Source organism: Chaetomium tenue (assembly GCF_020726465.1).
Source record: "Chaetomium tenue strain MPI-SDFR-AT-0079 chromosome Unknown F5144scaffold_2, whole genome shotgun sequence".
NCBI classification, from domain to species: Eukaryota; Fungi; Ascomycota; class Sordariomycetes; order Sordariales; family Chaetomiaceae; genus Chaetomium; species Chaetomium tenue.
In genome coordinates, this window is record NW_027117330.1 from 3373025 (window position 1) to 3399887 (window position 26863).

The 26863-nt window shown below is 57.1% G+C and overlaps 10 protein-coding genes across 10 annotated transcripts; 5 read left to right on the top strand and 5 right to left on the bottom strand.

Annotated features, from left to right (window-relative positions):
* Positions 1 to 90: 90 nt before the first annotated feature.
* On the top strand, positions 91 to 2383 carry F5144DRAFT_562976 (DNA polymerase alpha subunit B N-terminal-domain-containing protein). The gene is made up of 3 exons (XM_066788349.1): positions 91 to 687; positions 749 to 2087; positions 2141 to 2383. The coding sequence occupies exons 1-3, from the start codon at positions 224 to 226 to the stop codon at positions 2309 to 2311; spliced, it is 1974 nt and encodes a 657-aa protein (XP_066646810.1). The 5' UTR covers positions 91 to 223; the 3' UTR covers positions 2312 to 2383.
* F5144DRAFT_562977 (splicing factor, Prp19-binding domain-containing protein) lies at positions 2384 to 4039 on the bottom strand. Its single transcript, XM_066788350.1, has one exon. The coding sequence runs from the start codon at positions 3970 to 3972 to the stop codon at positions 2413 to 2415; it is 1560 nt and encodes a 519-aa protein (XP_066646811.1). The 5' UTR covers positions 3973 to 4039; the 3' UTR covers positions 2384 to 2412.
* A 158-nt stretch (positions 4040 to 4197) lies between these two features.
* F5144DRAFT_527566 (uncharacterized protein) lies at positions 4198 to 5382 on the bottom strand. Its single transcript, XM_066786858.1, has 2 exons — positions 5194 to 5382; positions 4198 to 5138 (listed from the first exon to the last, which is right to left on the bottom strand). The coding sequence occupies exons 1-2, from the start codon at positions 5204 to 5206 to the stop codon at positions 4396 to 4398; spliced, it is 756 nt and encodes a 251-aa protein (XP_066646812.1). The 5' UTR covers positions 5207 to 5382; the 3' UTR covers positions 4198 to 4395.
* Positions 5383 to 5596: 214 nt separating this feature from the next.
* F5144DRAFT_590592 (regulator of volume decrease after cellular swelling-domain-containing protein) lies at positions 5597 to 8667 on the top strand (the record flags this gene model as incomplete). Its single annotated transcript, XM_066790169.1, has 5 exons — positions 5597 to 5874; positions 5935 to 6591; positions 7107 to 7186; positions 7318 to 7796; positions 7861 to 8667. The coding sequence occupies 5 exons, from the start codon at positions 5597 to 5599 to the stop codon at positions 8665 to 8667; spliced, it is 2301 nt and encodes a 766-aa protein (XP_066646813.1).
* Positions 8668 to 9361: 694 nt separating this feature from the next.
* Positions 9362 to 10806, top strand: F5144DRAFT_126415 (nucleotide-diphospho-sugar transferase). The gene is made up of 3 exons (XM_066782261.1): positions 9362 to 9757; positions 9831 to 9986; positions 10057 to 10806. The coding sequence occupies exons 1-3, from the start codon at positions 9440 to 9442 to the stop codon at positions 10582 to 10584; spliced, it is 1002 nt and encodes a 333-aa protein (XP_066646814.1). The 5' UTR covers positions 9362 to 9439; the 3' UTR covers positions 10585 to 10806.
* Positions 10807 to 11220: 414 nt separating this feature from the next.
* F5144DRAFT_126417 (glycoside hydrolase) lies at positions 11221 to 12161 on the bottom strand. The gene has a single exon (XM_066782262.1). The coding sequence runs from the start codon at positions 11980 to 11982 to the stop codon at positions 11251 to 11253; it is 732 nt and encodes a 243-aa protein (XP_066646815.1). The 5' UTR covers positions 11983 to 12161; the 3' UTR covers positions 11221 to 11250.
* A 2055-nt stretch (positions 12162 to 14216) lies between these two features.
* F5144DRAFT_590595 (uncharacterized protein) lies at positions 14217 to 16395 on the bottom strand (the record flags this gene model as incomplete). Its single annotated transcript, XM_066790170.1, has 7 exons — positions 14217 to 14655; positions 14719 to 14814; positions 14878 to 14995; positions 15044 to 15196; positions 15267 to 15501; positions 15566 to 15738; positions 16392 to 16395. The coding sequence occupies 7 exons, from the start codon at positions 16393 to 16395 to the stop codon at positions 14217 to 14219; spliced, it is 1218 nt and encodes a 405-aa protein (XP_066646816.1).
* A 634-nt stretch (positions 16396 to 17029) lies between these two features.
* F5144DRAFT_642232 (uncharacterized protein) lies at positions 17030 to 18887 on the top strand (the record flags this gene model as incomplete). Its single annotated transcript, XM_066792795.1, has 2 exons — positions 17030 to 17573; positions 17637 to 18887. The coding sequence occupies exons 1-2, from the start codon at positions 17376 to 17378 to the stop codon at positions 18885 to 18887; spliced, it is 1449 nt and encodes a 482-aa protein (XP_066646817.1). The 5' UTR covers positions 17030 to 17375.
* A 620-nt stretch (positions 18888 to 19507) lies between these two features.
* Positions 19508 to 20134, bottom strand: F5144DRAFT_463765 (uncharacterized protein; the record flags this gene model as incomplete). Its single annotated transcript, XM_066784988.1, has 2 exons — positions 19508 to 19720; positions 19856 to 20134. Coding segments are annotated over 2 exons (492 nt in total), but the record flags the coding sequence as incomplete, so codon positions are not given.
* Positions 20135 to 21676: 1542 nt separating this feature from the next.
* On the top strand, positions 21677 to 26048 carry F5144DRAFT_563005 (uncharacterized protein). Its single transcript, XM_066788351.1, has 7 exons — positions 21677 to 21988; positions 22041 to 22308; positions 22359 to 22601; positions 22656 to 22762; positions 22870 to 23213; positions 23267 to 23894; positions 23947 to 26048. Exons 1-7 carry the CDS (start codon positions 21771 to 21773, stop codon positions 25577 to 25579), a joined length of 3441 nt encoding a protein of 1146 aa, XP_066646819.1. The 5' UTR covers positions 21677 to 21770; the 3' UTR covers positions 25580 to 26048.
* Positions 26049 to 26863: the final 815 nt, after the last annotated feature.

Sequence of the window (26863 nt, forward strand, 5' to 3'; positions counted from 1 at the left end):
GTCAGCTCCACAGGCCCCTGCAGGGGCCAGCACATGGCCAACCTAACCGATTTGGGCAGCCTGGCATTTTCGCGTTAAGTGCTCCTGGCGCGTCACGTCACAACCGCGTCCCACTAACCAAATATCGAGAACGAACCCCTCCAAGAGATCGGATATTTAGGTATTCGAGAGCCGGCGAGTTTCAGCACGACAACTTCACAAACAAAGGTACCACGATTACACAATGGCTGACGAAACCATTGTAGAGTTGAACGAGCGGTTCAGCTCGGGGACCAAGGATCTCGAGGCCGATGTGGTGGCAGAACTCAAATCCATCATGGGCATGCACCAGTTGTCGGTGCAGGACTTGTTCTTCAAATGGGAGTCTTACGGCATGAAGATGGGGATGGACGATTTCAAGGCATCCATCGACAATCTCCGCGCATTCAAGCAGAACCTACAGGACGAACTTGTGCGGAGCAACCGGTCGCAAGTGCACATCAAGACGGAGAAGCGAGGGGGTGCCACCCCGCGGGTAGCCAAGGGGGGCGGTGATGTGTTTGGGATGCTGGATGGGCTTGCAACACCGGGTGCCGGGAGGACCAAGACCATTGCCAGGAGGACACCTGCAGTTTCGCGGGTGAAGGCCGAGCCAACCAGCTCCCCCCTGAAAATGGAAGACCAACTAAACGCCCTGGGCGCAATCCCGTATGTAGCTCTTTTCTTCGAGAGGGCTACCGTGCCTGGCTAATATCCCGTGCCTACACAGTCCGTCATCCTTCAACGACAGGCCAAACGCCGGCGAAGTACTGGAGATCCTCAACGAGAAACTCGAGCCCGCCGAACCCCCGATCTCCCCTTTCCCCGAACCCCGTATCAAACTTACGGCCACATCAGACCAAAAGAAACTTGGCTATAAAGGGCTGGTGATGAAACTGTCAGAGGCATCCGAAATCTTGGACGACCGGATAGACGACTTCATCAACCTAGTGATGGAACACCACAAGCTCGAAGACTCGGCGTTTGGGAGTCCCGCGAGCCAAGGAACCGCCGAGATCGTCGCCGTCGGGCGCATCGCATCAGACTCGCCCGAAGGTAAACTCAACGCTGCCTCGCTAGTACTAGAGTCCTCAAGACGGTTGGGCAACGGCCTGCGCGTGCCCCTCAACCTCAGCAAACTCCAAGGCTACCAATTCTTCCCCGGCCAGATCGTCGCCCTCCGCGGCATCAACACCTCCGGCCGGGACTTCACCGTCCACCAAGTCCTCGACATCCCGCTCCTCCCCAACGCCGCCTCCGACCCGGACACCCTCTCGGCACACCTCGCCCGACTGCGCGGCGGCCCGGACGCCATGGACTCCGACGACACCTCCTCCCCCCCCCTCACCATCCTCTTCGCCTCGGGCCCCTACACCGCCGACGACAACCTCGACTTCGAACCCCTCCACACCCTCTGCAGCGAAGCCGCCGACATCTACGCCGACGCCGTCGTCCTCACCGGCCCCTTCCTCGACGCGGAGCACCCCCTCCTCGCAACAGGCGACTTCGACCTCCCCCCCGAAGCCTCCTACGACGCCGACACCGCCAGCATGTCCACCGTCTTCAAATACCTGGTCACCCCCGCCCTCAACCGCCTCGCGGCCTCCAACCCCTCCGCCACCATCCTCCTCGTCCCCTCCGTGCGCGACGTGCTCGCCAAGCATGTCTCCTGGCCGCAGGACGCCTTCCCCCGCCGGGAGCTGGGCCTGCACAAGGCGGTGCGCATCATCGGGAACCCGATGATGCTGAGCATGAATGAGATGGTGCTGGGCGTCAGCAGCCAGGACGTGCTGTGGCAGTTGCGGCATGAGGAGCTGGTGGGCGGGGCGGGCTCGGGGGGCGATCCGCTGTCAAGGCTGAGTCGGTATTTGGTGGAGCAGAGGCATTTTTTCCCGCTGTTTCCGGCGGTGGATAGGAAGAGGTTGCCGAAGACGGGCGCGGTGGATGGGCCGGGTGGGGGCGTGCCGCCGGGGGCGATGCTGGATGTGAGTTATTTGAAGTTGGGGGAGATGGTGGAGGTGAGGCCGGATGTGTTGCTTGTGCCGAGTGCGATGCCGCCGTTTGCAAAGGTATGTTTTGTCTCTGCTTTGTTGGTTGTGGCGTTTGCTGACATCGGGTGTAGGTTGTGGACAGCGTGCTCGTCATCAACCCTGGCAGCTTGTCCAAGCGGAAAGGTGCTGGGACCTACGCGAAGATGACTCTCTACCCGCCGTCCCAGGATAATACGGTAAGCGGAGGCATGGTTGCGCATATGATATTCGAGAGGGCGAGGGTGGAAATAACGAAGATTTGATGGCTGCGAGCGTGGGCTGGGGAACTCATGAGGATTGTGTGGGTATCAAGCATGTTATATTACAAGTTACATACTGGAGCGGTTTGGAATTCATGGACCGCCTATCGGGTGTCCACCCTCCGCCGTTTGTCGCTTTCATACCGGTCCCGATCCTGTTCTCGGGAAGGCGACCGTTTCCGCCGATCACCGCGGTCTTGCCGGGGCGACCGAGACCTGGAGGGTGACCTCGAACGTCTCCTGTCCCGGTCGTCATCACGCCGTCGGTATGAGTCCCTGCGGTCGTCTCCGCGCTGTTCTCTGCCCCCACTGTATCCGCCCCTGTCTCGGTCGTACCCCCTGTCCCGATCACGGCTTTCACGCGGCCTCTGTGACCGCTCGCCGAGAGGGATGGCATTCGCACCCTTGGCACCATCGCCGCTCCTCTCCCAATCCCGGCGGTGGTCATCCGGTTGGAACCTCTCATCAACATTGCGGTCAAAACCTCGCCCCCCCCGGCCATCGTCCAGCCTTCCCCACTGCCCGGTATCCTCGCTCTTGAGATCCCTATACTTGGTCGCGCCCTTCTTACCAATCTTGGTCATGTCCCTCATCTGCAGCGCCTTAGGCAACAGCTCCCGATTAACATCATCCACGAACGTCGCACCCGCAATATCGCGCTTATCCAGCCCCGCCGCCTTACTCTCATCCTGATAGAACGCGCCCTTATGAAAATACTTCTGCATAAACGCCATCTTCCCGCGGCCCTCCTTCTCCTCGCGCTGCTGCGCCAGATGGGCATCGTCCTCCGCCTGGCGCTCCTCCTCGGTCAGGTTGCGGCGGCGCTCGATCTCGGCGAGCTCGCGCTCCTTCGCCTCGATGGCCTCGCGCTCGCGCCGCAGCCGCTTCAGCTCGCGCAGCTTCCACGCCGCGTACTCGGCCTCCGGGTCCACGTCGTCCGTGTCGTCGACGCCGTTGTCGGATCCGCTCGCGTCGTCTTCCCAGTGCTTGCGGCCCGCGGCGCGCGCGGCTAGGTCTTTTTTGATTTGTTCTTCGACGAGCTCGTCGGCGGCTTTGCGGCGGGCTTCTTCTGCTGCTGCGGCGGCGGCGGCGGCGGCGGCGGCTTCGTCGTCGTTGTCGTGTGAGGGGGCGGGGGGTTGGGAGGTGGTTGTGGTTGTGGTGGTTGAGGGTGTGGGTGCGGTGCCGTTGTTTTGTCGTTGGCTTTTGGGGATGAACTTGGGGCGCATCATCAGCCGGCGTGGGGCTTCCTCTTCGGAGCTGCTCTCTTCTTCTTCTGAGCTTTCCCCTTCGCTGCCTTCTTCATCGCTGCCTTCTTCCTCCTCTTCTTCGGTCACGAAACCCTCCTCTTTCGCTTTCTTTTCCGCCTCCAGTCTGGCCACCTTGGCGGCTTTCCTTCGCGCCTCTTCCTCTTCGGCATCTGCTAACCCGACGCCCTTGAGGTTGATCTTGGCGCCGTCGCCACGGCTGATGACGCGACCCGCACCAGCGGCGCTGGCAAACTTGGGTGGCGGTGCTGTCCTCCGGGGCGGTGCCTTTTTGGTTTCATTTTCTTGCTCGGAGCCGCTGGCGTCGGATTCGGATGATGATTCGGCTGCGGCGACTTTGCCAGCACGATGACGCGCTGGCTTGACCGGGTTGGCCGTCATGCGTTTTTGGGGCGGCATTTTGGCGGGTGGAAGTGGAGGTGATGGTGGTTGGTAGTGTTGGTTGGTTTGCGACAGTTGAAGCGAGTTTCGGGGTTGAATTTCAGGAATTGGCCGCTGGACGCGTTTTCGAGGCGCAAAGCACGGACCACAAGCCACCGGGTACCTGAGCCGGTCCGCCTGAAGAATGTCCCTTTGTAGGGATTTAGTTAAGAGGAGATACTGATTGCATGAAAATGGGCTAGCTTATAATTCTGAATGGTTGTGGCATTGCATTTCTATGTCCACTAACATTTGGTCACCGAATTACTAGACACATCTGGAGTGTGTAGGTAATGGTGGATGTGAAGATGGGACACCCATTCTCGACAGTCTTGTTTGGTGTCCATCCATCCAATGTATCCAAAAATGGGCCCTTTATGTAATGGGCCCCCTGTTTGGTCCTCACTTCCCCATTTGCAGCATCCCAAATGCCCTGTCCAACTCCTCCCCCTCATCTGGCACGGCCATCTCACTCGCCCCTCCGCGGCCATGCCCATGCCCATCACCATATCCACTCCCATATCCCTCCCCATACCTCCTCACCGGCTGCTGCAGCAACATTTCCCCCTGCCCACCACCAATACCACCCCCACCACCACCCAACTGCCCATCCCCCACCTCACTCATCCCCATCATCCCAGCCCCAACAACCCCCCCACTCCCACTCCCACTCCCACCCATAACCCCACCCGTAGCCCCCGCAGCCCCAGCCGCGCGCTCCGGCTCCAACAGCCTTGCCTCACTATCCAACCAACCGGGCGCCACGCGCCTCTTCTCAGCGAGCTCGCGCGCACGGACACGCTCGTCGAAGCGCGCGAGGTCGGCCTCGGCCGAGGCGAGCAGTTCGGTGACGTGGGCGTGCAGGGCGCGGCACGACGCCAGGATCTCGTCCGGGTGCGCGGCGAAGCCTGAGGGGGAGACGACGTAGCGTGGTTTGGGGGGATTGGTATTATTGGGGGTGGGGTTGTTGGGGGTGGAGGGGTCGGTGTCGGAGGGGTTGGTGGTGCTTGTTGCGGTGATGCCTGTTGTGGAGGGTGGGAGGGTCGAGGGCATCGGTTTGTAGCGGTAGGGGAGGGTGGTGGCGGTAGGGAGGTTGACGAAGGGGGAGACGGTTAAGGGGAGTTGTTGGAGGAGGGGGTGCGTGCCTGGGTTGGTTAGTTGATGGGTTGGTTGTGGCGAGGAGAGGGTTAAGCGGCTTACGATTGTCGTGCATTGTGAATGCCGGAGTGTTGTGATGGAAGATGTAAATGTTCTGTGTTGTAATTCCGAGAAGGGAATGTGGTACGTTGTGTGCGAGATGTGAATGTGTTGGTTATGGGAAATGGGTCGAGTCCTGGCTGTCAGATGATATGGGGAGAGTTGCGGGGAGCTTCTCGAAATCGATTACGTCGTGCAAGGATAGAAAACGTCGTGCAAGGATAGAAAACGTCGTGCAAGGATAGAAACCGCCGCTCCGTTCGCCGGCAGGCAACTCGCCCTCCTTGCGATAAGCCGATAAGAGCTTGACCCCACCGAAGTTCTCGAAGCTCAACCAACACCCCTCGACGACCCGCCGAGTCAACATTGTCTCGTCAAGTGCATCCATTGTCCCTAAATCGCCAAAATGAGCCTCCAAACGGTCAGGTCTCCGTTCCTCCTGAACGATTACACTGCGCTATCCGAGCACCAGGAGCAAACCCCCAACAGCTTCTACGATGGCAAGCCGGTGCTCCATTACCATGCGACCGGCGCAAAGGCCTGGATCCCCAAGTCGCAGCGGGGCAAGCTGCCCTTCTTCCCAGCCGACCTCTCCTCTGAGCCAACACCCCCCGAGAACAGCGCCCTGAATGGCCAGACCGAAGAGAGCGTCGAGCAAAAGGTCGACATCTTCGTGAACTCACAGTATGCGCCGCCACCCCGCCCCTCCTCCCCCCCTCCCCTCAACTAACCGCGCCCACCCAGGAACCTCTCCATCTTCTGCCCCTCCGCCGAATCCGGCGTCTCCATCCCCTACCAACAAATCAGCATCCACGCGGTCAAGACCCTACAGGACAGCAACCAAACCGCCCATCCGGCCGTATACCTGCAGCTCGAACTCGCCGAGGGCGGCGCGGGCGACGACGATTTCGACACCATCGAGCTGACCCTCATCCCGCAACCCAGAGATACCACCACCCCCGCCCCTGACGCGAGCACCACCACCACAACCGCGCCCAAGCCCGAAGCCACCCTACTCTTCGAAGCCATTTCGGAGTGCTCCAACCTCAACCCAGACCCGGTGCAGGACGGGGATGATGAGGATTCCGACGAGGACGGGGGCGCGCAGATCCTGTTCGAGGGGGACTATGAGGCGGTCGAGGGGTTCAGTGGTGTGTTTGCGGGCGCGAGGGATGGCGGGCTGCCGCCGGCGATGCCGGGGAGTGGGGGGTGGATTACGGCGGAGAATGTTCATGAGTATTTTGATGAGGAGGGGAATTGGATTGGGGGGGAGGAGGGGGTGAGTGGTGAGCTTGGGGAGGGGGCGGGGGCGGTGCATGGGAGAGAGGAGGAGGAGGAGGGTGTTGTGGGGGATGGTGCTGAGGGGGTGGCGGAGGGGGAGGTGAAGAGGACGAGGAGGGAGTAGATGTTTTGTTGGTGCTGGGGCTGATGAACTGCTTGGAGATCTGGTCTGGGGTTATTTCGTGGGATGGATATCGATTGATCGGTTTATCAAAAGGAGGGACGAGTTGTTCCCGTACGAACCACCCAAGCTCTGAATGTCCATAAAGATCATGGTGTTGATGGCTGACCCTTGTTGCCTAACCCTAACCCTGTCATCACATGCTGGCCGAACCACCACTCTGCAACGGCATTGGGCTAGCATAACGGGCCGGGGTCGCTGAAACCAACAAAAACCTTCGCTGACAATTCGTACCTCAGCCTCTGCGCGCATGGCGAAGCATGTGGTTTTAAACCTGCCATTCTCCTTTCCTAGGTTTCCATCCTGAGTAGTATTGTTATGTTCCTGGTTTTTGCAGTGTTTGTTTCACGGCAAACTCTCGGCTTCCGCTGCTGCAACTTGAGGGCGTAACAAAACAATAACACAGAAATCCACAGGGGTCGGACCATAAACTTGCGATTTTCCCAAATCTCAGGGGTATCGCCCTACCCATCACCGGTTCGTCCCGTCTGATCGCTGCTTGTACCCGCGACTTGCTTCCCTCATCCGGAAATGGTCTGTCTAACTGACTCGGTTAGCGACTCTCGCGAGCATGACGTCGTGGAACCGCGTGGGTCTGGGGCCGAAGACGCGTCCTCGATCCCGTCCTCGGATCGGGATACGGCCGTCCCTTGGTTTTGCCCTAGCCATCTTCTTCTTGTGGCTGGTCCTGCCATATGACAACGCCGTGCGGCTGGCCTTCCGGTGGAATGCCAAGAGGCTCAAGGCGGCCTTTTTCTCGCGCTCCAGCGAGCGGTGGGTGTATGCGCACCCTGAGCACCCTGTCGACCTGGGCCAGGATTTGGTGGTGATCGTCAAGACGGGGTATGGCACGCGGGAGCGGGTGCCGGCCTGGCTTGACGCTCTGAGCGACACGAATGAGTTTAGAGACATTCTCGTCATCGCCGACTCGGAGGGCCACATTGACTTTAACGACAAATATCACGATAAGGGGTTGCATGTTCATGACGCTGTGGGCCACTCCTTGAGGCTTCACCTGCGCCGCTATGGGGATCACCCGAGGGTTGTAAAATACAACCAGTTGACCGAGGCCATCTTTAGTAATAATGAGGCACTGGCACAAAATCACTGCAGGGCTTTTGGATGGGAACTGGATGCGATGAAGGTATATTTTGCGTTTCCGGGTTCCGTAGCCTAGTCACGTACTAAGAGCTAACTCATTTTTATAGTTCATCTCTGGCTTGGAAATGACCTACCAAAAATACCCGCACAAGCGGTGGTACCTGCTCGTCGACGACGACACCTTCATCATCCAGCCCTCCCTCAAACCACTCCTCGAGCACCTTGACCCCCAACAACCCCATTACCTCGGCAACGCCGTGGGCGATTTCAAGGCTCGCTTCGCGCACGGAGGATCTGCCGTCATCCTCTCGCACGCGGCCATGCGGATGCTGATCGAGAACCAGCGCGCGCTCGCGTCCGTCTACGTCGACTCGCTCGACGAGACCTGGGGCGACCGGCTGCTGGCCAAGGCGCTGCTGAAGCTGGGCATCCACCTCGACGAGGCGTACAGCCACCTGTTCAACGGCGAGCCGCCGCTGCTCAGCAAGATCCGCGCCGACCGCCTCTGCTCGCCGCTCATCTCCTTCCACAAGCTACCGACGCCTTCGGCTATGCGGGAGGTTGGCGAGTACTTCCGGAATGTTAGCAAGCCGGTCATGTGGAACGACCTGTGGGAAATCTACGGCAAGACGCCGCCGTGGAGGCAGACAGACGGTGCGTTCCACCATAATTGGGATTATGTGGGGGAGCCGGATGAGTCCACACTTGCGATTTCGAAGGTCAAGACTGCCGAGGCGTGCGAGAAGCAGCTCAACCGCAGGTCTCGGAGTTCTCTGGCTTGGTCGTGGGACCCCCAGACGGAGACTTGCTATATCAGCCATTGGATGATTCTTGGCCGGGCAGCGGCTGGGCATGTTTCTGCCGTCAATGCTCCGCGGGCGAGATCACTGGAGACCACTTGCATCCAGTACTGATTCGAGAGTTGGATGGTTGGGGAGATTGCGATATCTACGGAGTTCTGACACTACTATAGCGCTACGGCGCATGGCTATCTGGGATGAGAACGGGGAAGCGGGGGGATGCCGTTGGCCAAACAGCAGGGCCGGCCGTCGTGTGGCCGGTCTTGTCTGAGCCAACGGCCGGGCCACACAAGGGCTTTACAATCTGGGTTCTTTCGTCGACACAGGCAGAAAGTGGCCTCCCATAAATCCGGAAGGGGACCTAGCGCGGGTGTTTGGAGCGTGTGCGATGCCGCGTGCCGCCTACACCCGACCCTAGGGCCGCAGGGGAAACCCTACTGGGGTTGGACAGTATGTTATGGAAGGCTCAAGGCTCAACCGGCGCATTACGTGCCTAGGTTGGCGTGTTGGCCCCCTCGGCGACCGTAGATGCCGAGGTGGCACGGGTGCTGGTCGGCGCGCATCCGGCCTCCCTTAATTAGTGGTGGATTAGAGCATCAAATTTACATTGAGGGAGGGGATACAGAGGCTACATCGTAATACAATAATAGCGTCGATAGCGGGATTCCAGAGCGAAAGTCAAAAGATGGAATAAATTAATGGATGCCGTCACGAAGTCCTTCGTTCTGAAGTCCCAACGGCTTGTGTGGTGGAGTGGACCCACTGGTCAGCCTTGCCACAGCCCCTGCATCCCCTGCATCCCCTGTCAACCTAACCTCGAATTTGGGGGTCCCAACTTCTTTCCTTTCGTCACGTCTCCTACCGCTGCCGCCAGCGCAAATCCACGATGCGAATCCCAGTTAGAGTATCCCTCGTCTTCTGGGCAATTGTCCTCGTGACACTATTTGGATACGCCATTTCGAGACTGCTATTTTTCAAGTCCCTTTTCTTCGAGCATGCCGGAATCCGACTTACGCAGCCCGAAGTAGCAACCGCGTCGGTCGACAAGGCTGGTCCTGAAGCACCCGCCCGCGTCCAACAGATCCCGAAACTCGTCCACCATGTCTTCCACAACTGGCGCGTGCCTGGGAATGATACCCTGCCGGCGGACTGGGCCGAAATACGGCAGAATTGCATAAATTTGAACCCAGACTTTGAGTTCAAGGTGCGCCCAACTTGTCCCTCCAACAATGCCTATCGCTGTAGCCTAGATCGACGCTGACATCGGACCATTCCAGCTTTGGACCGAGAAAGCATCGCGAGACTTTATTGAGGCGGAATACCCTTGGTTCTTGCGCACCTACGATGGCTATCGCTACCCGGTTCAGCGCGTTGATGCGGTTCGGTACTTCATCATGCTGCTCTACGGTGGCATCTACATGGATCTCGACAACGTAGGTGCCCTTCCTGCTGGGCTACCGTGGTACCAATACCATCCAAATGCTGACAGAAGTCTTGTTTCAGGGCTGCAAAACCGACCTCACCCCGCTCCTCTACTACCCCGCCTGGGTGACCGACGGCGGCCGCGGCGCCCTCAGCAACAACATCCTCGGCGCGCGACCGAACCACCCCTTCTGGCACCGCATGACACTGTCGCTGCTCACCTACGACTGGAAGTGGCCATTGCCCTACGTAACCATCATGTACGCGAGCGGCCAGTGGTTCCTGACGGCCATGTGGGAGGAGTACCACGCGCTGCTCCCCAAGCCTACCGACGGGCAAAAGTCGGAGCACCGCCTGTACCGCATCATGATGGACATGGCCCCCGGCGCTGATCCGTGGGTCTTCTTCTCGCACCAGGAGGACGGCGGCGGCACGTGGAACAACTGGGATAACACGCTGTTTGCGGGCATCGGCGACCACCTGCTGCTGTTCTTTACTGTGTTGTTTGCCATCATCGGGGTCGTCTCCTGGGTGGGTCTGCGGTGCTTCCGCAAGTACCGTAGGGGTGGCTACAGCCGGCTGAAGAACCGTCCCGGCAATGTGGTTTGACGATTGGTGTTGGCTATGATGCGTTCCCGGGTGCCGCGGAGTCACCCGGTCTAGCTGGCCGAAGACGCGGGTACTGGATAACCACCTGGCCAGTTGTGCCCGTCTGGGTTGACGGTCACGCTCGAAACGGGGGCGGTTTCCGCCAGTGAAGGCTCAAGAGCCGGCCCTGCCGCATGTTATGCTTCCCAAGATTTGAGCATGCTGCCCGTTGGGCGTTTCAACCGGTCGTCGAGGGCAAAAGCAATCTTGGGCACGGCTGTCTATCGACGGCGCCATGATCAGCACCGAAGCCAAACACACCGCACTCACTCCCCTAACGTCTAACCGACCTCACTCCGGTCGATACGAACAGTTCATGTTACTGCTATTATCTCGTTCAGGATACCCCTTTCTTTCATATTATTTCGAATAGCGAGTCACATACATCTGTATGTACCTAGGGCATGCGCCCTGCAAACACGGACAGCTCACTTGGGATGAGAGCACGGGCGTGGTTACAACTTGTAATGAAGATGATCATAGACGTGGAGCTCTGGGCCAGGGACGCTGGAATAACAACGGTATCAATTCTATCAAACGAAAACAACAGAAACAAAACAGGGTAACCCCCCAAACACCAAGCCCTAAACCCCAAACCTCGAACCCCCGCAACTGTCCACCGCAACCTCACTTTGTCCACGGCCTCGGCCCCGGCGGGGTGTACTTGTCAAAGGGGATATAGATGTTAAAGAACAACCCCTTATCATCGTACTTGTAGTCCTTGTTGAAGTCGAACTCCTGATCCGGCACAGCAGTCCCATCCCCCGTCACCTCAAACTGCACGCAATTCGGATAGAACTCCGCACCACGATCCGGCCGGGCAGGGTCATCCCCCCGCCCATCCGCCATATGCAGCGCAATGATCTCCTGCCGAATCAGGTACTTCCCCTTGGCCAGCGCCTTGGGCAGCTGCACATCCACCGCGCCCTTGTTCTCAATCATCTTGATGGTCGCCCACTTGCCGCCGTCGAACCCCTCCTCCGCCAGCTTGGTCCAGAGCGCGCCCGTGCCGTCCGACGACGTGTAGTTGGCGATCCAGGTGAGAATCGCGCCCTTGTGCGAGGGGTCCAAGGGGTAGTCGGCCGGGTCGTCCGGGTTGTAGTGCCACCAGTGGAAGGTGAGCTTATCGCCGGAGGCGGCTTTGACGGATGAGCCGACTTCGGTGCCGCCGGCGGTGTTGCAGACGAGGAAGGGGCTGGAGAGGTCGCGGATGGGTTTGTTGTTGGCGGGGGTGCGGATGTATTTGTTCACGCCGTCGCCTTGGTCTTGGCCGTTGACGGAGACGCGGAAGACGGTGGCGTGGCCGGAGGCGTGGTGCGCGAGCGCGAGGAGCGCGGTGGTCAGGGTGAGGACGAGCATGGTGGGTGGGTGGTAATGAAGGAAAGATGATAAGGAGTGTTTGAAGGAGTGTCTGAGGGAGTGTGTGTATTGTTGTTTGTCTAAGGACTGGAGTTGTGGTTGTAAGTGATGCTGAGCAGTTATGGAGCCCGGGGACGGTGGTCCATCTTATACTTCGTCCCAGGGATGATACTGGGTTTCGCGGTTCGGAGAGATGGGCTCGGACTATCATCATACTAGCTCCCTAGGGGCAACGGGGTCAGCCCCCCGCCCTGTGCAACGGGCACATTCCAGTTCAGTACAATACTCTGCATCTGATGGATGGCGACCATCCCTCGTGGGCTTGGATCAGAGGGTTTAATTGGCGTGTCTGGTGGTCTTAATCCTCTAGACCTGCGCCGCAACGAGTGGGCAGCTTCAGATGTTTCAACAAGTCCAATGGGATGGGTGTTTCAAAAAGGGAGAGATGAGATGATTCCCCGGGTGATCGGCATGAGCTCCGTTTTGTGGGGCCGGAGACCCGGTCGCAGACCCGAGATCTGGGTGGAAACGGCGCGACCCGGCCCCACCAAACAAGGGTAAAACAGCTGACAGCGCCCGGGTTTCGGCGGCCACACCACCGCAGAGAATGGAGAATGGGGTCTAAAAGTCTGATGCCCCGCAGGAATACCAGCCCGTCAATTATACCGCCACTCAAATTGTTCGGATCAGGAACATTACACAGACCCGGGTTAAGGTCCGGTACACCTCCGAGTCCGAGCTGGTCTTGTAAGTGGACGGCCCTGGTAACACAAAATGCCCGCTCCTGAGTGTGGTAAGATCTCAAGAAGGAACCGGCCGCATAAGTGCCCCTATACCGTAAACGAATCTCGTCCATGGCCCCCTAGGTGGAGGATGCCTCCTCCCAGCCATGAAACCAATAACTGCGAGGGCAATGCACAGAGGAGCACTATTCAATGGATAAGTCAGTAACACAGATCACGGTACCCCCTTTCTGACTCCAGAACTCACGTAACAAAAACCCTAACACATCCCCCCGCAACCCCCTTAGCCAGCCCCCTGGCGCATGCATCCGGGTGTTTATCCGTATCACACGTCCCATTACCGAGATAGGGTCCGATGACAGCCAACATGTAAATCGACACCCCACCCGCCGCAACCCCCAGAATCCCAACCGTGACAGCAAGAATCCGATGCCGCCAAACAAGGAAGCAGCGCAGCACAATCGGAAGCCACAGCCCAATCCACATCGCCTCGGCAATCACCAGAATCATCACCACCGTCCTACCCAACCCAACCCATCAAATTAGCAAAGCCCCAACCCCAACCTCAACCAACCAACCCAAAAAAAAAAAAAAACAGCAACTTACACCGGCGCGCGCACCTCCTCCGGCAACGCTTTCACCCTCTTCCAGTCCCCCATCGCCGACGCCACCAGCCCGACCGCAACAGCCTCGGAGACCAGCAGCGCGCCACACACCAGCAGCTGGCGGCTGACCCGCGTGGCGGCGAGGCGGGAGGCCTCGGCGACGGCGGCGTCGATGCGTGCTTTGTCGTGCGCGATGCTGGCGTCGGGGGGGTTGTTGGGGGGGGTGTTGGAGGGTGTGGAGGGGGAGGGGTTGGGGGGGAGGAGGGGGGCGGTGGAGGTGGTGGAGGTGTAGTTGTGGGGGTGGTAGGGTTCGTATGGGGGGAGGAGCTCGATGGTGGTGTCTAGTTCTTGGTTGTGGACGGTTGAGGAGGAGTCCGTGGCTCCTTTGGCGCGTTGGCCCATGTTCGTGTTGGTTGGGGTTGGAGGGCTACGGGATGTTAGGGGGGGTCTGGCGTTGGTTTGTAAGGAAGGTGTCGCTGGGCTGAAGATGTTGTCGCGTCAGGAAGCAGCCAACGGCTCGTCGTCGTCGTCGTTATCTTTGCGGCGATGAGGCCGCCAAGAGATCAGCAGCCAAGCCGCCAAGGTCATCCGCAGGGAGGGAAACTCATGGCGTTTTCGTAATCTCGGGGCATCATTCGTCCATCTATCTGAGTCGCTGCCACGCACTTGTTTTGTCGAAGACTTGCCGTCTTTCCCCGCGTAAAGTAGTGTTTAGGGGCTCATATCGATATCTGGTGAGAGGCCCCTGAGCCTAAACTTGGATGATCAGCACTTGTAGTTGGTTAGGTATGTATTTTCTTTTTTAAAAGAAAAGGATGAGCGATTCAGGAACAATGGACAACTGTACTTGGCTATAGTGAAATACTCTGCGTCATATTCATTTTTATCATCCCTTATTACTATACCGTACACTAACATCTCTCGTCATCATAATCCCATGACCCGTATCCTGCTTCTGCAGAATGATCTCCTCACTATTATTATCCGGCGCAACCCGCTCCGCCGAGTAGTCCGGCGAGTGCCTGCGCGAGGGGGCGCCCTCGACGCTCGTCACCACGCGGCTCTCCCCCGTCGGCGAGCCGCTCTTGGTGTGCAGCTCGAACTCGTCCGCGTGGCTCTGGTCCGCGGCCCGCCGCCGGTTGGGGTACTTGCTGCCGATCGTCTCGACCCCCATGGGCGTGCGCCCGCTGCGTCCGCCGCCGCTGCGCCCGTATGGCGTGCTCGGGTACGAGTAGCCGACCGAGCTGTTGATCTTGAGGAGGCGGCCGACGAGGGGCTTGAGGAAGGAGGCGCACGCGGCGATGATGCCGATGTTGAGTTGGAGGCTGTGAAGGCAAGGTAGGTGAGTATGGGAGCCTCGATGGTTGGCGTTGTGTGGTTCGACTTACTTTTGCCAAAAATGGACCCAATAATCAAAGATGGCGTCGGGGTCGCCGCCGGTCGTGAGCATGTAGATTGCTTTAAGAACGCCCATTAGGACAGAGCTGCAGGACGTCGCCCATGGTCAGCGGATAATAATTTGGGGGGTCGAGTTTGTGTCAGCTTACAGATATCCCAGGTTGAGAATGCCAATCACATAGAGCCGGACGCGAAGCTTCATCTTGAGGCTCCAGATGATGGGGACGGGGAGAGCGCCCAGGACCACGTCGGTGAAGATGTTGCAAGCTGGCTGGTGTTAGAATTGCTTGTTGGGCAAGGGGCATATAGACTCACAGATGTTCCAGTACACCAGATTGACAAACAGGTTGAAGTCGTGACACCTCGGGTCAAAGGGGTTCATCCATTGAAATTCCCACCAGCCTGAGAAGGGGGTACAGTAAACAAACAGCCATGCAATGGCTTGGATCGAATACGCCACGACGAAACCTTCAAGGGCAATCAGTACATGTATCCAGCGAGGGGATGCAAACTGAAACAAGGGACGTAGGTGACCTACCCATGACGGCAAAGAGAGACCACCGATACCATTGGAGGTCCTTTTTGAGCCGTAGCAGACTGATGGCCATGGATATCCTCAGCAAACCCATGGCAAAGCCGTCCGAGAAGACCGTCTTCCAGAAGGTAATCTCCTCGAACTTTATCCTATCCTCGACGGGCACCACCAGCCCGTGGCGGCCAAGGCCGTAAGGTATTTGAAGGACCAAACAGATCCATGACATGAGCGCGAGAGCCTGGTTTGTTTTGTTGAATTAGTAAATCATGCTCCTCGATCGGTAACCGGGCGACAGTTCTTACGCAAGCCATAAGAATCAGCGCATCGTCAACTCCAAACGCCCTGACCATAAACACTCGGACGTAGAGCCTCAAGGAGACAAAGGTGAGGGCGACGAAGTGGAAAAAGCCCACGATCCCCACGATCCGACCCGCATTGCTCGCGTTGACATACTCTGGCGGGAAAGTGGAGGGATCTGGCGGTGCGAGAGAGGGGTTCATGGTGTTGGATTCGGAGTCTCACGGTCAAGAAAGGCGGACACGGCGGGCAGGAGAATCACCACGACCGCTGCTTGAACATGGTGCCCAGTTTTCCCAACACCGACAGCAAACTATCGTCCGGAGCCATGGTGCCCAGCGGTGGGTCCGACGGGATTTATTTAAAGGGCGGTGCTCCAGTCCGACAAGCACGAAGAACCTGCTGGCATGTGAGACAAAGCGCTGGGGGATTTTCCGACGGACACCTCGTTCGGTGCCCACTTGCTCGATACAGGATAGATCTCGAATCCTAGCGCAGTAGCGCCCAGACCTCTACAGGGGGCATCGTTGACGACCTCGGCGGCACGCATCGGGCTACATTCGATAGGACATTCGCGAGCCTCGACGTCCGCAACGGGCACATCGCCTGCTTGCTTGGGAGCACTCGCTTCGGCACCTATCCTGGTTTGCACGTTGTGCCGGCCTGGCTGCCGGAAGCGAGAGCTCTCGCATGATTACATCGGGCTGCTTTGCCTCCTCTCGGGTTTCGCACCGAAACCAGGGTAACCACCTGGAAAAACAGTGGACTGGTTTGGACGCTGCAGGAGCTGCTAGTGCATGTGGCGAATGCGAAGTTTCTGTTTGGGGCTACTCATCGAATCGAATTACCCGACTGGACTCGCCGAGCCCCTTCTACTATCAGGGGTATGTCCCGGTTTTTGGGAAGACCGGCTAGGCCAGTGAGATCCGTCCGCTCGGAGTTTCACGCAACCTGGTCGCCGCATGTGAGCCAGAGACGAGAAACTTGCCTGCAACAGGGGTCTCAGATCGGAACATATTAACATGGGTTTGGTCTATGCAGCACCACAGCGAAAAAATAAAGTTTCATGTTTAGTAACATGGCTGGTGGTGTTCTTTATATCTTCTTCCAGACTTCGAACTACGTTCTCTGGTTTCGATCAGCAGCGGAGAAACCCACTCAGCAGATCAGATCAGCGGCGCCCACCGTTGCCGTCGATCCGGGCCTTGAGAACGATCGAAGATCGTGGAGCCTAGGAGGGAGGGGCTTGTGGGGTTTGCCCAGGAGGAGCCACTATCTCTTTCGCATCCTTCGTTCCACTAGCGTTGAGAAAGACGTGGAGACCGAGTGTTACTGGGTCAGTGAGTTGGGTGGGGGCAGTTTTCCATGGAGTAGCATTGTCTCCTGCAACCAGCATTTAGGCCGACATTGTGGATGCCGACTGCATTGCTGTAATTTCCGGCTCGAACTTGTAGCCCCTTCTCCGGCCAGCTTGGTCCCTCAGATTCGCCATATCCGCCCTGATGTGTTGGTCCCATCTCGAGGAAGCCCCTCGCCCCTGATTAGCCCCTTGGGACTATTGTTTATGGTACGACACTTTCTCCCACGGAGACCGGGAATGCCACTGCGCCGCCGTCGGCAGTCCTGACTGCTACGGTGCACCCTGCCCACGTTTCTCGCCGGACAACCTAGCCGTGATGGGAAAGGGGAGGATGTCGTTTGCCGCGTCCGCCCTTAAAATGCACCAAGTTCCTCCTCCACCGTGCGCTGCATCCGTTGCCGTTACATTTTAGGAACCACACTGCAGCAGTGCCTCGTGGCATTTTTCGGACTAAGATGCAGCTCATCATGCGTGTCGGTGTGAGCCTCAGCTGCCTTGCAGCAACGGTGGCAGCCGCTTCGATTCAGTGCCGTGGCGAGTGCATCCAGCGCGATGTTGTCGTCGTTGGTGGCGGCGCCTCTGGTGCCCACGCCGCTGTGTGGCTACGCGACCATGGTCACAGCGTTGTTGTCGTTGAAAAGGCTGATCAGCTTGTGAGTGGCCCTTATCCCGCTTCTTCCCGTCCCTTCTGCCGTGATACTTACTCTTATTCCTAGGGTGGCCACACCGACTTCTACAGTGACCCTGCCACGGGCAAGGCCATCAACGTTGGCGTTCAGGCCTGGATGGAGTACAAGGATGCCTTCGACTTCCCCAAGCGCATGAACGTGTCGACGAGTGGGTCGATGTCGTTCACCCCGAATGCGGCTAAGTTTATCGACTACAAGACGGGCAAGCCTGTGCCCGACTACAAGGCGCCCGAGGCCGCGGATATGTATGGCGCCCTGCAGAGGTACCTCGACGTGATTGAGAAGTACGAGGACATGCTGCTGCCGGGCTTCTTCAACTTCCCCGACCCCGCCAACATCCCCGAGGACCTACTTATGCCCTTCATCGACTTTGTCGAGAAGTACGACCTCGCTGCCGCTGTCCCTCAAATCTGGGACTCCACCGCCCAAGGCCTCGGCGACACCATGAACGTGCCCACCATCTGGGTTATCCAGGCCTCCGGCATCCCCATGGTCCGCGCCTTGTTGGGCATCGGCGCCGCTGCCGTCCCGCCTTCGGGCCGCCTGTACGACCTGTTCGAGAGCGTCGCCAAGTTCCTGGGCAATGACGTCCTGTACTCGAGCACCGTCGTCTCAGCCAAGCGGTACAACGACGCGAACCCCCGGAAGGACGTCATCCTGGAGGTGAAGGGTCCCAAGGGCAAGACCACCTACATCCAGGCCAAGCGCCTCCTGCTCGCCATCGAGCCCACCCCTGAGAACATGGCCCCCTTCGACCTCGACGCTTCCGAGAAGGCCATCCTCGGCAAGTTCAAGTACCCGACCGTCTACGCCGGCATCCTCCGCCACCCCTCGCTACAGACCCTCAACGCCTACAGCGACCGGTCGCCGGAGCCGGCGTCGTACAACTACACGCTCTTCCCCGTCGCCCCGCAGGTCGGCCGCATCGACTACCTCGGCGGCACCGAGGACCTGTTCCAGTTCACGGCGGTCGGCACCTCTCAGGACACCCCGGAGAGCATGAAGGCGCTCATCGCCAAGTCCATCGACAACATGATTGCGGCCGGCACGCTCCCCGCGTCCGAGGGCAGCGTCAGCTTCAACATCTTTGCCAACCACGGCCACATGCACGCCCACGTCTCGGCCGACGAGCTCCGCGCCGGCTTCCTGCAGAAGCTCAACTCCCTTCAGGGCCGCCGCAGCACCTACTACACGGGCGCTGCCTTCTCGGCTGGCTTTGCCACTGTCTTGTGGGAGTACAACAAGGTGCTCCTGCCTCGCGTTGTTGAGGGGCTCTAAGTTAGGGCTCACACGGGCCGGAGTGCCTTTGCTGTTTGTTTCATTTTTATATATAATACAAAACTAATTACCATCGGAATTGAGCAGGGGTCTACCGCGCCGGTTCCCCCCTACTTCGAACATCGGTCCTAGCCCCTTAATACGAGACGCCGAACCCCCTTGTCTCACTCGTGACTCTGAATGCTCTTGTCGTTCTACGGTGAACCAGAGGTCATACTGATTTCCCACCCAGACTCTATGTTCCGCGGTTTGAACTGCTGTTTTTGGCGGGCACGTGGCTTTGACTTGTAGTAGGTGAAATGAGAGCTATCCGGAAGTTTACAGAAAATGTGTTCACTCTTTTTGCTGTTCTCTCTCTCTCTCTCTCTCTCTCTCTCTCTCTCTCTCTCTCTCTCTTTTCCCTTTTTTCTTCGCCTTCTTTTTCTTTGCTTTTTTAACTCGGTTTCCTTTGCTTCTTTCTCTTTTTGTGTTCAATAACTCCACTAATAAGGTACCTACATGTAATGTAGGTAGTCTACATGTAAGCCATTGACCTCAATAAAGTATATGCTCATGACAGTAGCCCAAGAAACCCCGCCATACGGACTCCTTTACTGATTCACTGAGCTCGCCAACAAGGTCTCCACTTCCCCCCAAAGCTCCGCCGGAAGATGTGTCTTAACCCATTCCGCATGGTCCGGATGCTCCTTCACAAACTGTATATGTCTGTCTAGCACGCCTAATCCCATAGCCAATGTCCTCCAAAGGCTGCCGCGCTGACGGAGTATCTCCTGGGCCGGCGATAGGGGCGTTCTCTCCGGTTTCGGGTCCCGAAGGTGCAATGGCACGACTTTCTGGAACGGATAATATCGCAGCGCGCGGCATAGTTTGCGAGGGAGCGGGGTTTTTATATCAACAGTACGCAGAGAAGCACCCGTCGTTAGTTAGCCAAGTTAAAGATTAATAGTGTTGCGGCAAGGAAATTCGACGTACAATTCCGTCCCGGTCCACTTATACCATAGCACGGGCGGGTCCACATCCGGGCGCGGGTCGAAGCCGTGGTGGTCGACGAGGAACCAGCAGTCTAAGTTGTCAATCATCAGATAAGTGTTGTAGCTAAACATGCGCTCGCTGTCCTGTTGCTGGTCGCGCTGCCAGACGTGCCGGCAGATCCGGTTTTCCATTTCGGTCATCCGTGTCGGAGAGTACGTCGACTTGTCCCCCGGCACGAGGTGCGTTTTGGTCTGCACCAGGACCCGGAGAGGCTTGCCCGGCTCTAGCGAGTAGTCGATCAAAGCGTCTGCCCGCGGGAAGGGTCGGTTTTGGTTGGTGGTGGGCATTGTCTTTGAGACAGTTGGGTGTTGGGTTGAAGGTTGATGGATGTTGGGTTTGGAGAGGGAGCTTAGCAGAGAAATTTAAAGTTGGTTCGTGGGAAATTTGTTACCTTTTTATAGCGTATAAACTGGGACTACAAACGCACATACGGGGTGCCGGTGAATGGCCGGTTTCCTCCAAATGACGACATGCTATTAGTTCCATATATGTTCCAGAACAGGACTCGGTTCTACGGTCCCGACTTCTGCGGTTCAAAGTTACCTAACTGACTATGCGTAATACTGTGACGAACCTGCCTAGGATCCTATCCTGTTAGGGTTCAGTGAAGGTAATCTTGCAAAGGATGCTTAGGTTCGGTGCAGCCAAAAGGTGCACAACAATAGACTTGTCTCAACAGTAGGCTTGCGAGCTTGTAGCGAACTGTAGTTGTGATTGCTAACAGGAGAACTCCCAGAGCTCTCCAGAACGAGTGACTATATACTATCTAGGCCCCTAGGTACCTTCGTACCTCTTCCCTTGGGAACGTGAGGAACGGTGGTCGTTCTTGTTCCTTATAGAGGAACCTCAGGAACGGTAGCCGTTCCCCTCGTTCCTCTGCTGATTGGTCCGGGACCCATCTTTAATGATTGGCTGGGGACGCTTCCTACGCGCCCTCCATCGGGACCCTGCATGCGGCCATAACCGTGACAAATACACCATATATCTTCAGCTATAAAGAGTAAAGTGTCAACCGATATACAAGGTCCTTCGAGGTTGGAACAAAAAAAGCCGAACTCGAAATGAAGAAAGAAATTAAGAAAAGAAAAGAGAAAGAAGTAAAAAGAAAAGGAGAAAAGAAAGAGGTAAAGGAAACCGAACAAAACTAATCAAATAAAAGAAACCGAGTAAAGTAGAAAGTAGACTTCGGTCTTCCGAATAGTTTTCTTTTTCGTTCCTCGAGTCAAAGGTTTCGTCGCTGCCCACACTTGGAGTTTGTCTTTAGGTAGGTAGGTACCTTTCTCGAAAGAGGTTGCATTGCATGCAGGCCCACCACCAAAGCGGCCCTGGCTGCGCCGCATTCAGCTACAGGTTCACCCTGCCGAGCCTGCTCACCCCGCTCGCGCGGGCTTACTGTGTAAAGCGGCGAGGCTCACCCGGCTCTACCCTACTCACCTGAGCCATGCACGCAAGAGTAGCTTGATCCCCAAATTATAGTCTACTCTTGCGCGGTTGGCTCCGCCCAGGCTCCGGCCGCTTTAAGTGGCCCGGGTGAGCAAATGCAGCTCACCCTCAAATCCAGTCGCGCGAGCCTGGGTGAGCAGCCTGAGCTGCAGGCGCCAAGGCAACCCGTCCAACCGCCTCTCGCCACCACTCTCCTTTTCCTCTCCCTCCCCCCAAGCAACCAAAAGTGGTTTTATTTCGTGAATTCCCAGTTCACGAAATCAAAAAACCAAAAAAAAAAAACCAAAAAAAAACAGACCCCTGCAGGCATGGCGCCGCTTGAGCGTGCTGTATTAAAATGCGTCCTGTCCGGCCTGGCGGGCACGACCGCCGGGCCCTTGCTGTGCCCTGCCAACTTCCGTCTCCAGGATGCATTCGACAACGCCCTCTCCTCCGCCGCCGCCTGCAGTGGCCACAGAGCGCGGTCTTCGGTCAAGAGAAGAACAAGCCCGAAAGAACATTCTCGCTGCGAAGAAAAATGGATACGAAAGAGGAGCGAGCCGGAGGTGTCACGAAGAGGGAGCTAATCACGACTACAGCCCGCAAGTTGTACAGGCGCAGGACGGCGTCCTCAAGAACTTTGTGGAGTGAGTGTTTTCATGTGATAGTTTCAACCTCGCGAAGTCTGACGTCAACCAGCTGGTCATGGGTCGCACGGGGTTGCACAGACGACATAGAGTCCCTCGAAGTCTCCATTCTCGGACCTGGAGCCGAAATTCCGACTATAGAGGAACTCAGGGACTTCTGGGACTTCTACCACAAGCGCTCCAAAGGTAGAATCAGAGGCTCCAAGAACCCGTACGCGACAATGAAGTCGCTACGGATGAGTGCGAAGAGGTTCAATGGGGGTTTTAGCAGGAGGACGGGGATACAGATGCCGGCTGAGTTGGTATCGCTGGTAAACAAGGTAAACTGCTTTTCCCTTGGCTACTAAGGTTGTAACTTACCATATCTCAGCACATCAAACGCATCACACAGGGGACACGTAACCCTCAAGGGACAGTTTCGGCGGCGGAGCGGCCGAAGTACAATTTCGGGGTAGCAGATCTGGACAGAGTACTGCTTACCCTCTGGACCCGCCGGGATCTTATATTTATCCACGAGAGGGAGCGCGCCCAGTTCCACTTCATCCTCGAATCCTTCTGCTGGAGCGGCGGCAGGAGTGGCGCCTTCTTCGAGGGTGGGGGCCTAAAGTATAAGGTAAGTGGTATGTTGCAGCCCTGACCGTGGGGACTGTTTGCTGAAGCGCTTAAGGATACCACCCTCGTGCTCCGACGTACGAATAAGGAAGGCGAGTGGGCTCTGATGTGGAAGCTTGACCAACGTTATGTCAAGAATGCGCTTCATCCAGATGACATCGCGTAAGAATTGGTCACTTGTCCAGTCTATCTCTCCGCTCTAGCCCCTCTTTCCCGCCTTGTTTTTTTCTCCTTTGTTTACTGATTATCTCACGCTGAACCGCTTGCAGTCATAGTATGACCGGAAGGCAGCGTAACAAGCTGCGTTACAACGACGGATTTCTCCTTGTGATGATGGCTATCGCCGACGGCGCGCTGTTTGGGATCTCCTCTCCGGATGACCTGTGGCAGCAACGGATCCCAGATGGGGATAATGAGACGCACTTGTTGTGGAACGACTCAGCATCAACCCTACCGATCGCGCGCCGTATTGAGAACGGCAAGGTTTCTCGCGAGCCTATGACGGAAAAACGATTCAGAACGATCTTTGACGCAGTCATCCGAGGCTCAGACTATGTTGGTATCACGCCGAGTGTTCATCAGATCCGTCGCGAGACCGCTGGAAAACTCAATAGTAATTCACCTGGTCCCGAAGGTCGAGTTTTACGGAGGCTGACTGGCTGGCAGAGCGATACACAGTGGCTGAAAGATCGCAGCACATCCTGCATTTCCATCCCGGGATTTTCGACGAGTTCTACGCCGGGAACATCTCTTCCTGCGACGGAGGCGCCGCCTTCCTTGACGAAGACCCAGACCACAGCGTCCCAGAATTTTTCCGAGGCATAGGTCAATTCCGTGAACGGGGCGTGCCCACGGAGCTTCCTACGGCATTGGATACGGCCCTGAAACGGAATCCCGAGGTTCTCGCGCTCGAGCAGGCCATGTCGGTAGCTACCGGTGTTGAACGTGTGGCAATTCTCACCGAAAAGAAGAATCTCCTCAAGAAACTCCGCCGAGAGAAGCTCGAGTCCTATCGATGGGACTGGCTAGTCCAGAGGAGGAAGGAGAAGGTCCTTAGCCGTGGCCGCCTTGCGCAATGCCCGGAGCGAGACCCGCACCCCTTGAACGAGTTGATACCCCAAAAGGGCCGGCTCGCCATTCTGATGGCCGACGACTCAGCCATAGCGTTTGCAGACCTGCAGGCTGCCATGGAGGATGTGCTCTTTCTTCTAAAGGAAGACTGGACGGTCCTGTACCGGCCCGGCGAGAGACCAAGAGACGGGTGCTGTCCTGAATGCAACAAGAGCTTAGAGAGGTAAGGCGAGGAGCGCAGTTTTCCGAGGTACGCACATGCTGACAATTAACAGACTCAAAGAACAGCGGCGATGGCGTCATATCCACGACTGCAAAAGACGAGCTGAGGCGAAGAGCCGTGCCGCAAGGTCTCGCGACCTCATATACTGCTTCTTCTGTTCGGAGTGGTTCCAAAACGGCAGCGAGTGGGACGAACACTGCCGGGTTGAACTACAGCGACCGCCCTTGAGACAGTACGGCGTAGTCACATACCGCCACACGATCATCCTACCCGCGTTTTGTCTCTTCTGCCGACAGTCCGAGAAGTTCACTCCATCGCAGAGAATGCAGTACTGGGAACGTGACGCGGATGCCATCCGTCACATGCTGGAAGCTCACGGACTGCCTGCGGAATGCCACCAATGCAATGTCCAGAGCGTCTCTTTTGATCACCTGCACGACGCCCACGGCTACTCTACCCCACGCACCCAGACCGGCAAGTTGTCAGAGAGCATTGCACCCCTGAACACGTGCACCAGCGAGCAATGGGCTGGCGGCGAAAGCGGCGGCAGCAAAGTTTCGACGGTGCGCGGGTCAGAACACCTTGAGTTGCCGTCATTGGCTTCTACCTGGCCGCCATCTGATGACTCCGGTGTCGCTGCCGTCATCCTGAGTGATCCGGCATACTTAGACCCCCAGCTCCTCCAGTGGCCGATCCGGGGAGACGAAGGCCCTGCCGCCACAAGCACGCCGTTCCCGTCGTCTCCGGACGGCGGTAGGACTGAGCACAAACTGGGGAATCCGCCCCTGTCCCCATCCACTTTAGCCTTGACGCCGCCGCCGCCCCCGAATGACCTGCTGTGGTCGGATCATGCCACGCTTGAAGGCAACCAGGCGTATTCTGCATCTCTTCAGGCCGCGGATCTCGGCGGAACTAAGTGCATGGACATTACCAGGACGCTTGTCTCGGAAAAGCGATCTACGCGCATCAGGATCGTCGGTGAATGGGCAGAGTGGTTGAAAACTTGTGGCTACAAGAAACACGAAAGTCCAAAGCCGGAAACGGATTTGCGGAGCTACAGCCCAGCGACCTCACTAACCTCAGACGCATTTATGGAGGACTTTTTCTGTTTTCCCTCGCCGTCCGATGACGCCACATCAACCTTGAGTGTTGACAACGGGAGCACCGAGGAGCGGATTCTCGACAAGGACAGTCGCAATCTAGACTTGTTCTCGGAGAATGACAGTCTCTTTGAGTGCCTGTCTGTGCAGCACAATGTGTACCCTCATGCCTCTGCGGTTCCGGCTGGAACGACCAGGTTCTCGGGGGCAGACGAACGCTGTCAAGATGACCAAGATCGCGGCGTCGACGCTTCCCCAAAAGGGCGGATGCACGGCGGGGGTACGCCACACCTGCGCCGCAGCGGCAGCGTGCTTGTTTCTCTAGTATCACCAACCAGTGAATCGGCGGCGGCCGCCGCCTCCGCTCCTGCAACTCGACAAGCTCGCAAAAGACGCAAGGCCAATGCAGTGAGCGGCCTGGAGGATGTTCGGCCACTCAAACGGATGAAGAAGATTGGCCTCAGGGGTACTATGGTCCCTGAAGCTAAGACTAACAATGACCGGACTCAGGGTACTTCCAGCGGAGATAGGGACTCAAAAAGCCCCGAGTTTGAGGCTTCCTGTATCATAGTTGCACTTCATTAGACTAGGGAATAATGGGTAAGGTCAGTAACCACGTCGGGTCTAGCAGAGCCACTTGCCGCCCGGTCTGTATGCCGGGCATTATGCAACCCTCCGGAGTATTGGCGAACTACTCAAGGCAGATCCGGATTAGGCCAATGATTTAACCCAGGCAATACGATTAATGGGGTAGGGCTGGAGGGCGGTGAATGCTTGGAAGCGGGCCAACATGGCTGGGTTGCTATAGTGTGGGCGGTAGGCCTGCTCGGCCTGGTTGTGATTCCTGCTCACTTGCTCTCTGATTTTGTCTGACAATACTGCAATGACTTTTATTGTTATTAACCTTTAAAACGTGTCACTATTATAAGTAGTTAGTCAACTCGTTAGAGGAGTAGACCCAGGAAGGTCAACATGGCGTAGCAGAGTTGTTTCAGATCTCGGTCACGGCTGGGTATACATACGGCACAAACAGTTAGTTACATTAATATCTAGAACATCTATCTAAAACCTCGATGAGCTTTCTCTGGTCAATCGCCTCGTTGCCAATAAGGAAACGACCGAGCAAAACCCCTGCCATTGAGAGGCAGCGAGATATCACGATTCTGCAAGACCCGGGATTTCCGATTGGTTGAGCCGCATGCCGCACGGCAACATACCGGCCCGCCAGACCAGTTGAGAAAGCAGCGATTCGGACCCGCATTCAAGCGGGAGGATTGCTAACGAATCCCATATTTCCAACCGTTACGCCGCAGGGGCGAAGACCTCGAGCCCAAGGGAGCCGAGCAGCCAGGCACGATCGGAACACCGACAGAAAGCCCTTGCACTACGAGGCACACAAGACCGTCCCTCCGACCTGACGAAGGTCGTCCACTATATCAAAGCTCTCGTCGATAGCGGGCGCCCGTCCTTTGCCACAAGCAGTTTTGCCCTTGTGAATGTGACGAACCTACTCCAGGATCCTATCCTGTTAGGGTTCAGCTTCGGTGAAGGTAATCTTGCAAGGATGCTTAGGTTCGGTGCAGCCAAAGGGTGCACAACGATAGACTTGTCTCAACAGTAGGCTTGCGAGCTTGTAGCGAACTGTAGTTGTGATTGCTAACTGGAGAACTCCCAGAGCTCTCCAGGACGGGTGACTATATACATGTCTGATTCTAGGGTGATCAGTGTGCTCAGTCCGTCTGAGGAGATCAGTGGGCACCGAGCTCACTGGTCTCTTTACTCCTACTGAGCCCTCCTTCGTGTTTTGATTGGCGTGAGGTCTTAGTGATCAGTGTGCTCAGTCTGTCCAGCCTGGACTTGGCATACTGA

Excerpts from the sequence above, each read along its gene's own strand:
- F5144DRAFT_562976 (XM_066788349.1), top strand. The coding sequence starts at position 224 with ATGGCTGACGAAACCATTGTAGAGTTGAACGAGCGGTTCAGCTCGGGG. Across the intron at positions 688-748 it reads AACGCCCTGGGCGCAATCCC|TCCGTCATCCTTCAACGACA; the intron begins GTATGTAGCTCT and ends GTGCCTACACAG. Across the intron at positions 2,088-2,140 it reads CGATGCCGCCGTTTGCAAAG|GTTGTGGACAGCGTGCTCGT; the intron begins GTATGTTTTGTC and ends CATCGGGTGTAG.
- F5144DRAFT_563005 (XM_066788351.1), top strand. The coding sequence starts at position 21,771 with ATGCATTCGACAACGCCCTCTCCTCCGCCGCCGCCTGCAGTGGCCACA. Across the intron at positions 22,602-22,655 it reads GTGGGGGCCTAAAGTATAAG|GATACCACCCTCGTGCTCCG; the intron begins GTAAGTGGTATG and ends GAAGCGCTTAAG. Across the intron at positions 23,895-23,946 it reads TGCAACAAGAGCTTAGAGAG|ACTCAAAGAACAGCGGCGAT; the intron begins GTAAGGCGAGGA and ends GACAATTAACAG.
- F5144DRAFT_562977 (XM_066788350.1), bottom strand. The coding sequence starts at position 3,972 with ATGCCGCCCCAAAAACGCATGACGGCCAACCCGGTCAAGCCAGCGCGT.
- F5144DRAFT_126415 (XM_066782261.1), top strand. The coding sequence starts at position 9,440 with ATGCGAATCCCAGTTAGAGTATCCCTCGTCTTCTGGGCAATTGTCCTC. Across the intron at positions 9,758-9,830 it reads ACCCAGACTTTGAGTTCAAG|CTTTGGACCGAGAAAGCATC; the intron begins GTGCGCCCAACT and ends GGACCATTCCAG. Across the intron at positions 9,987-10,056 it reads TCTACATGGATCTCGACAAC|GGCTGCAAAACCGACCTCAC; the intron begins GTAGGTGCCCTT and ends GTCTTGTTTCAG.
- F5144DRAFT_126417 (XM_066782262.1), bottom strand. The coding sequence starts at position 11,982 with ATGCTCGTCCTCACCCTGACCACCGCGCTCCTCGCGCTCGCGCACCAC.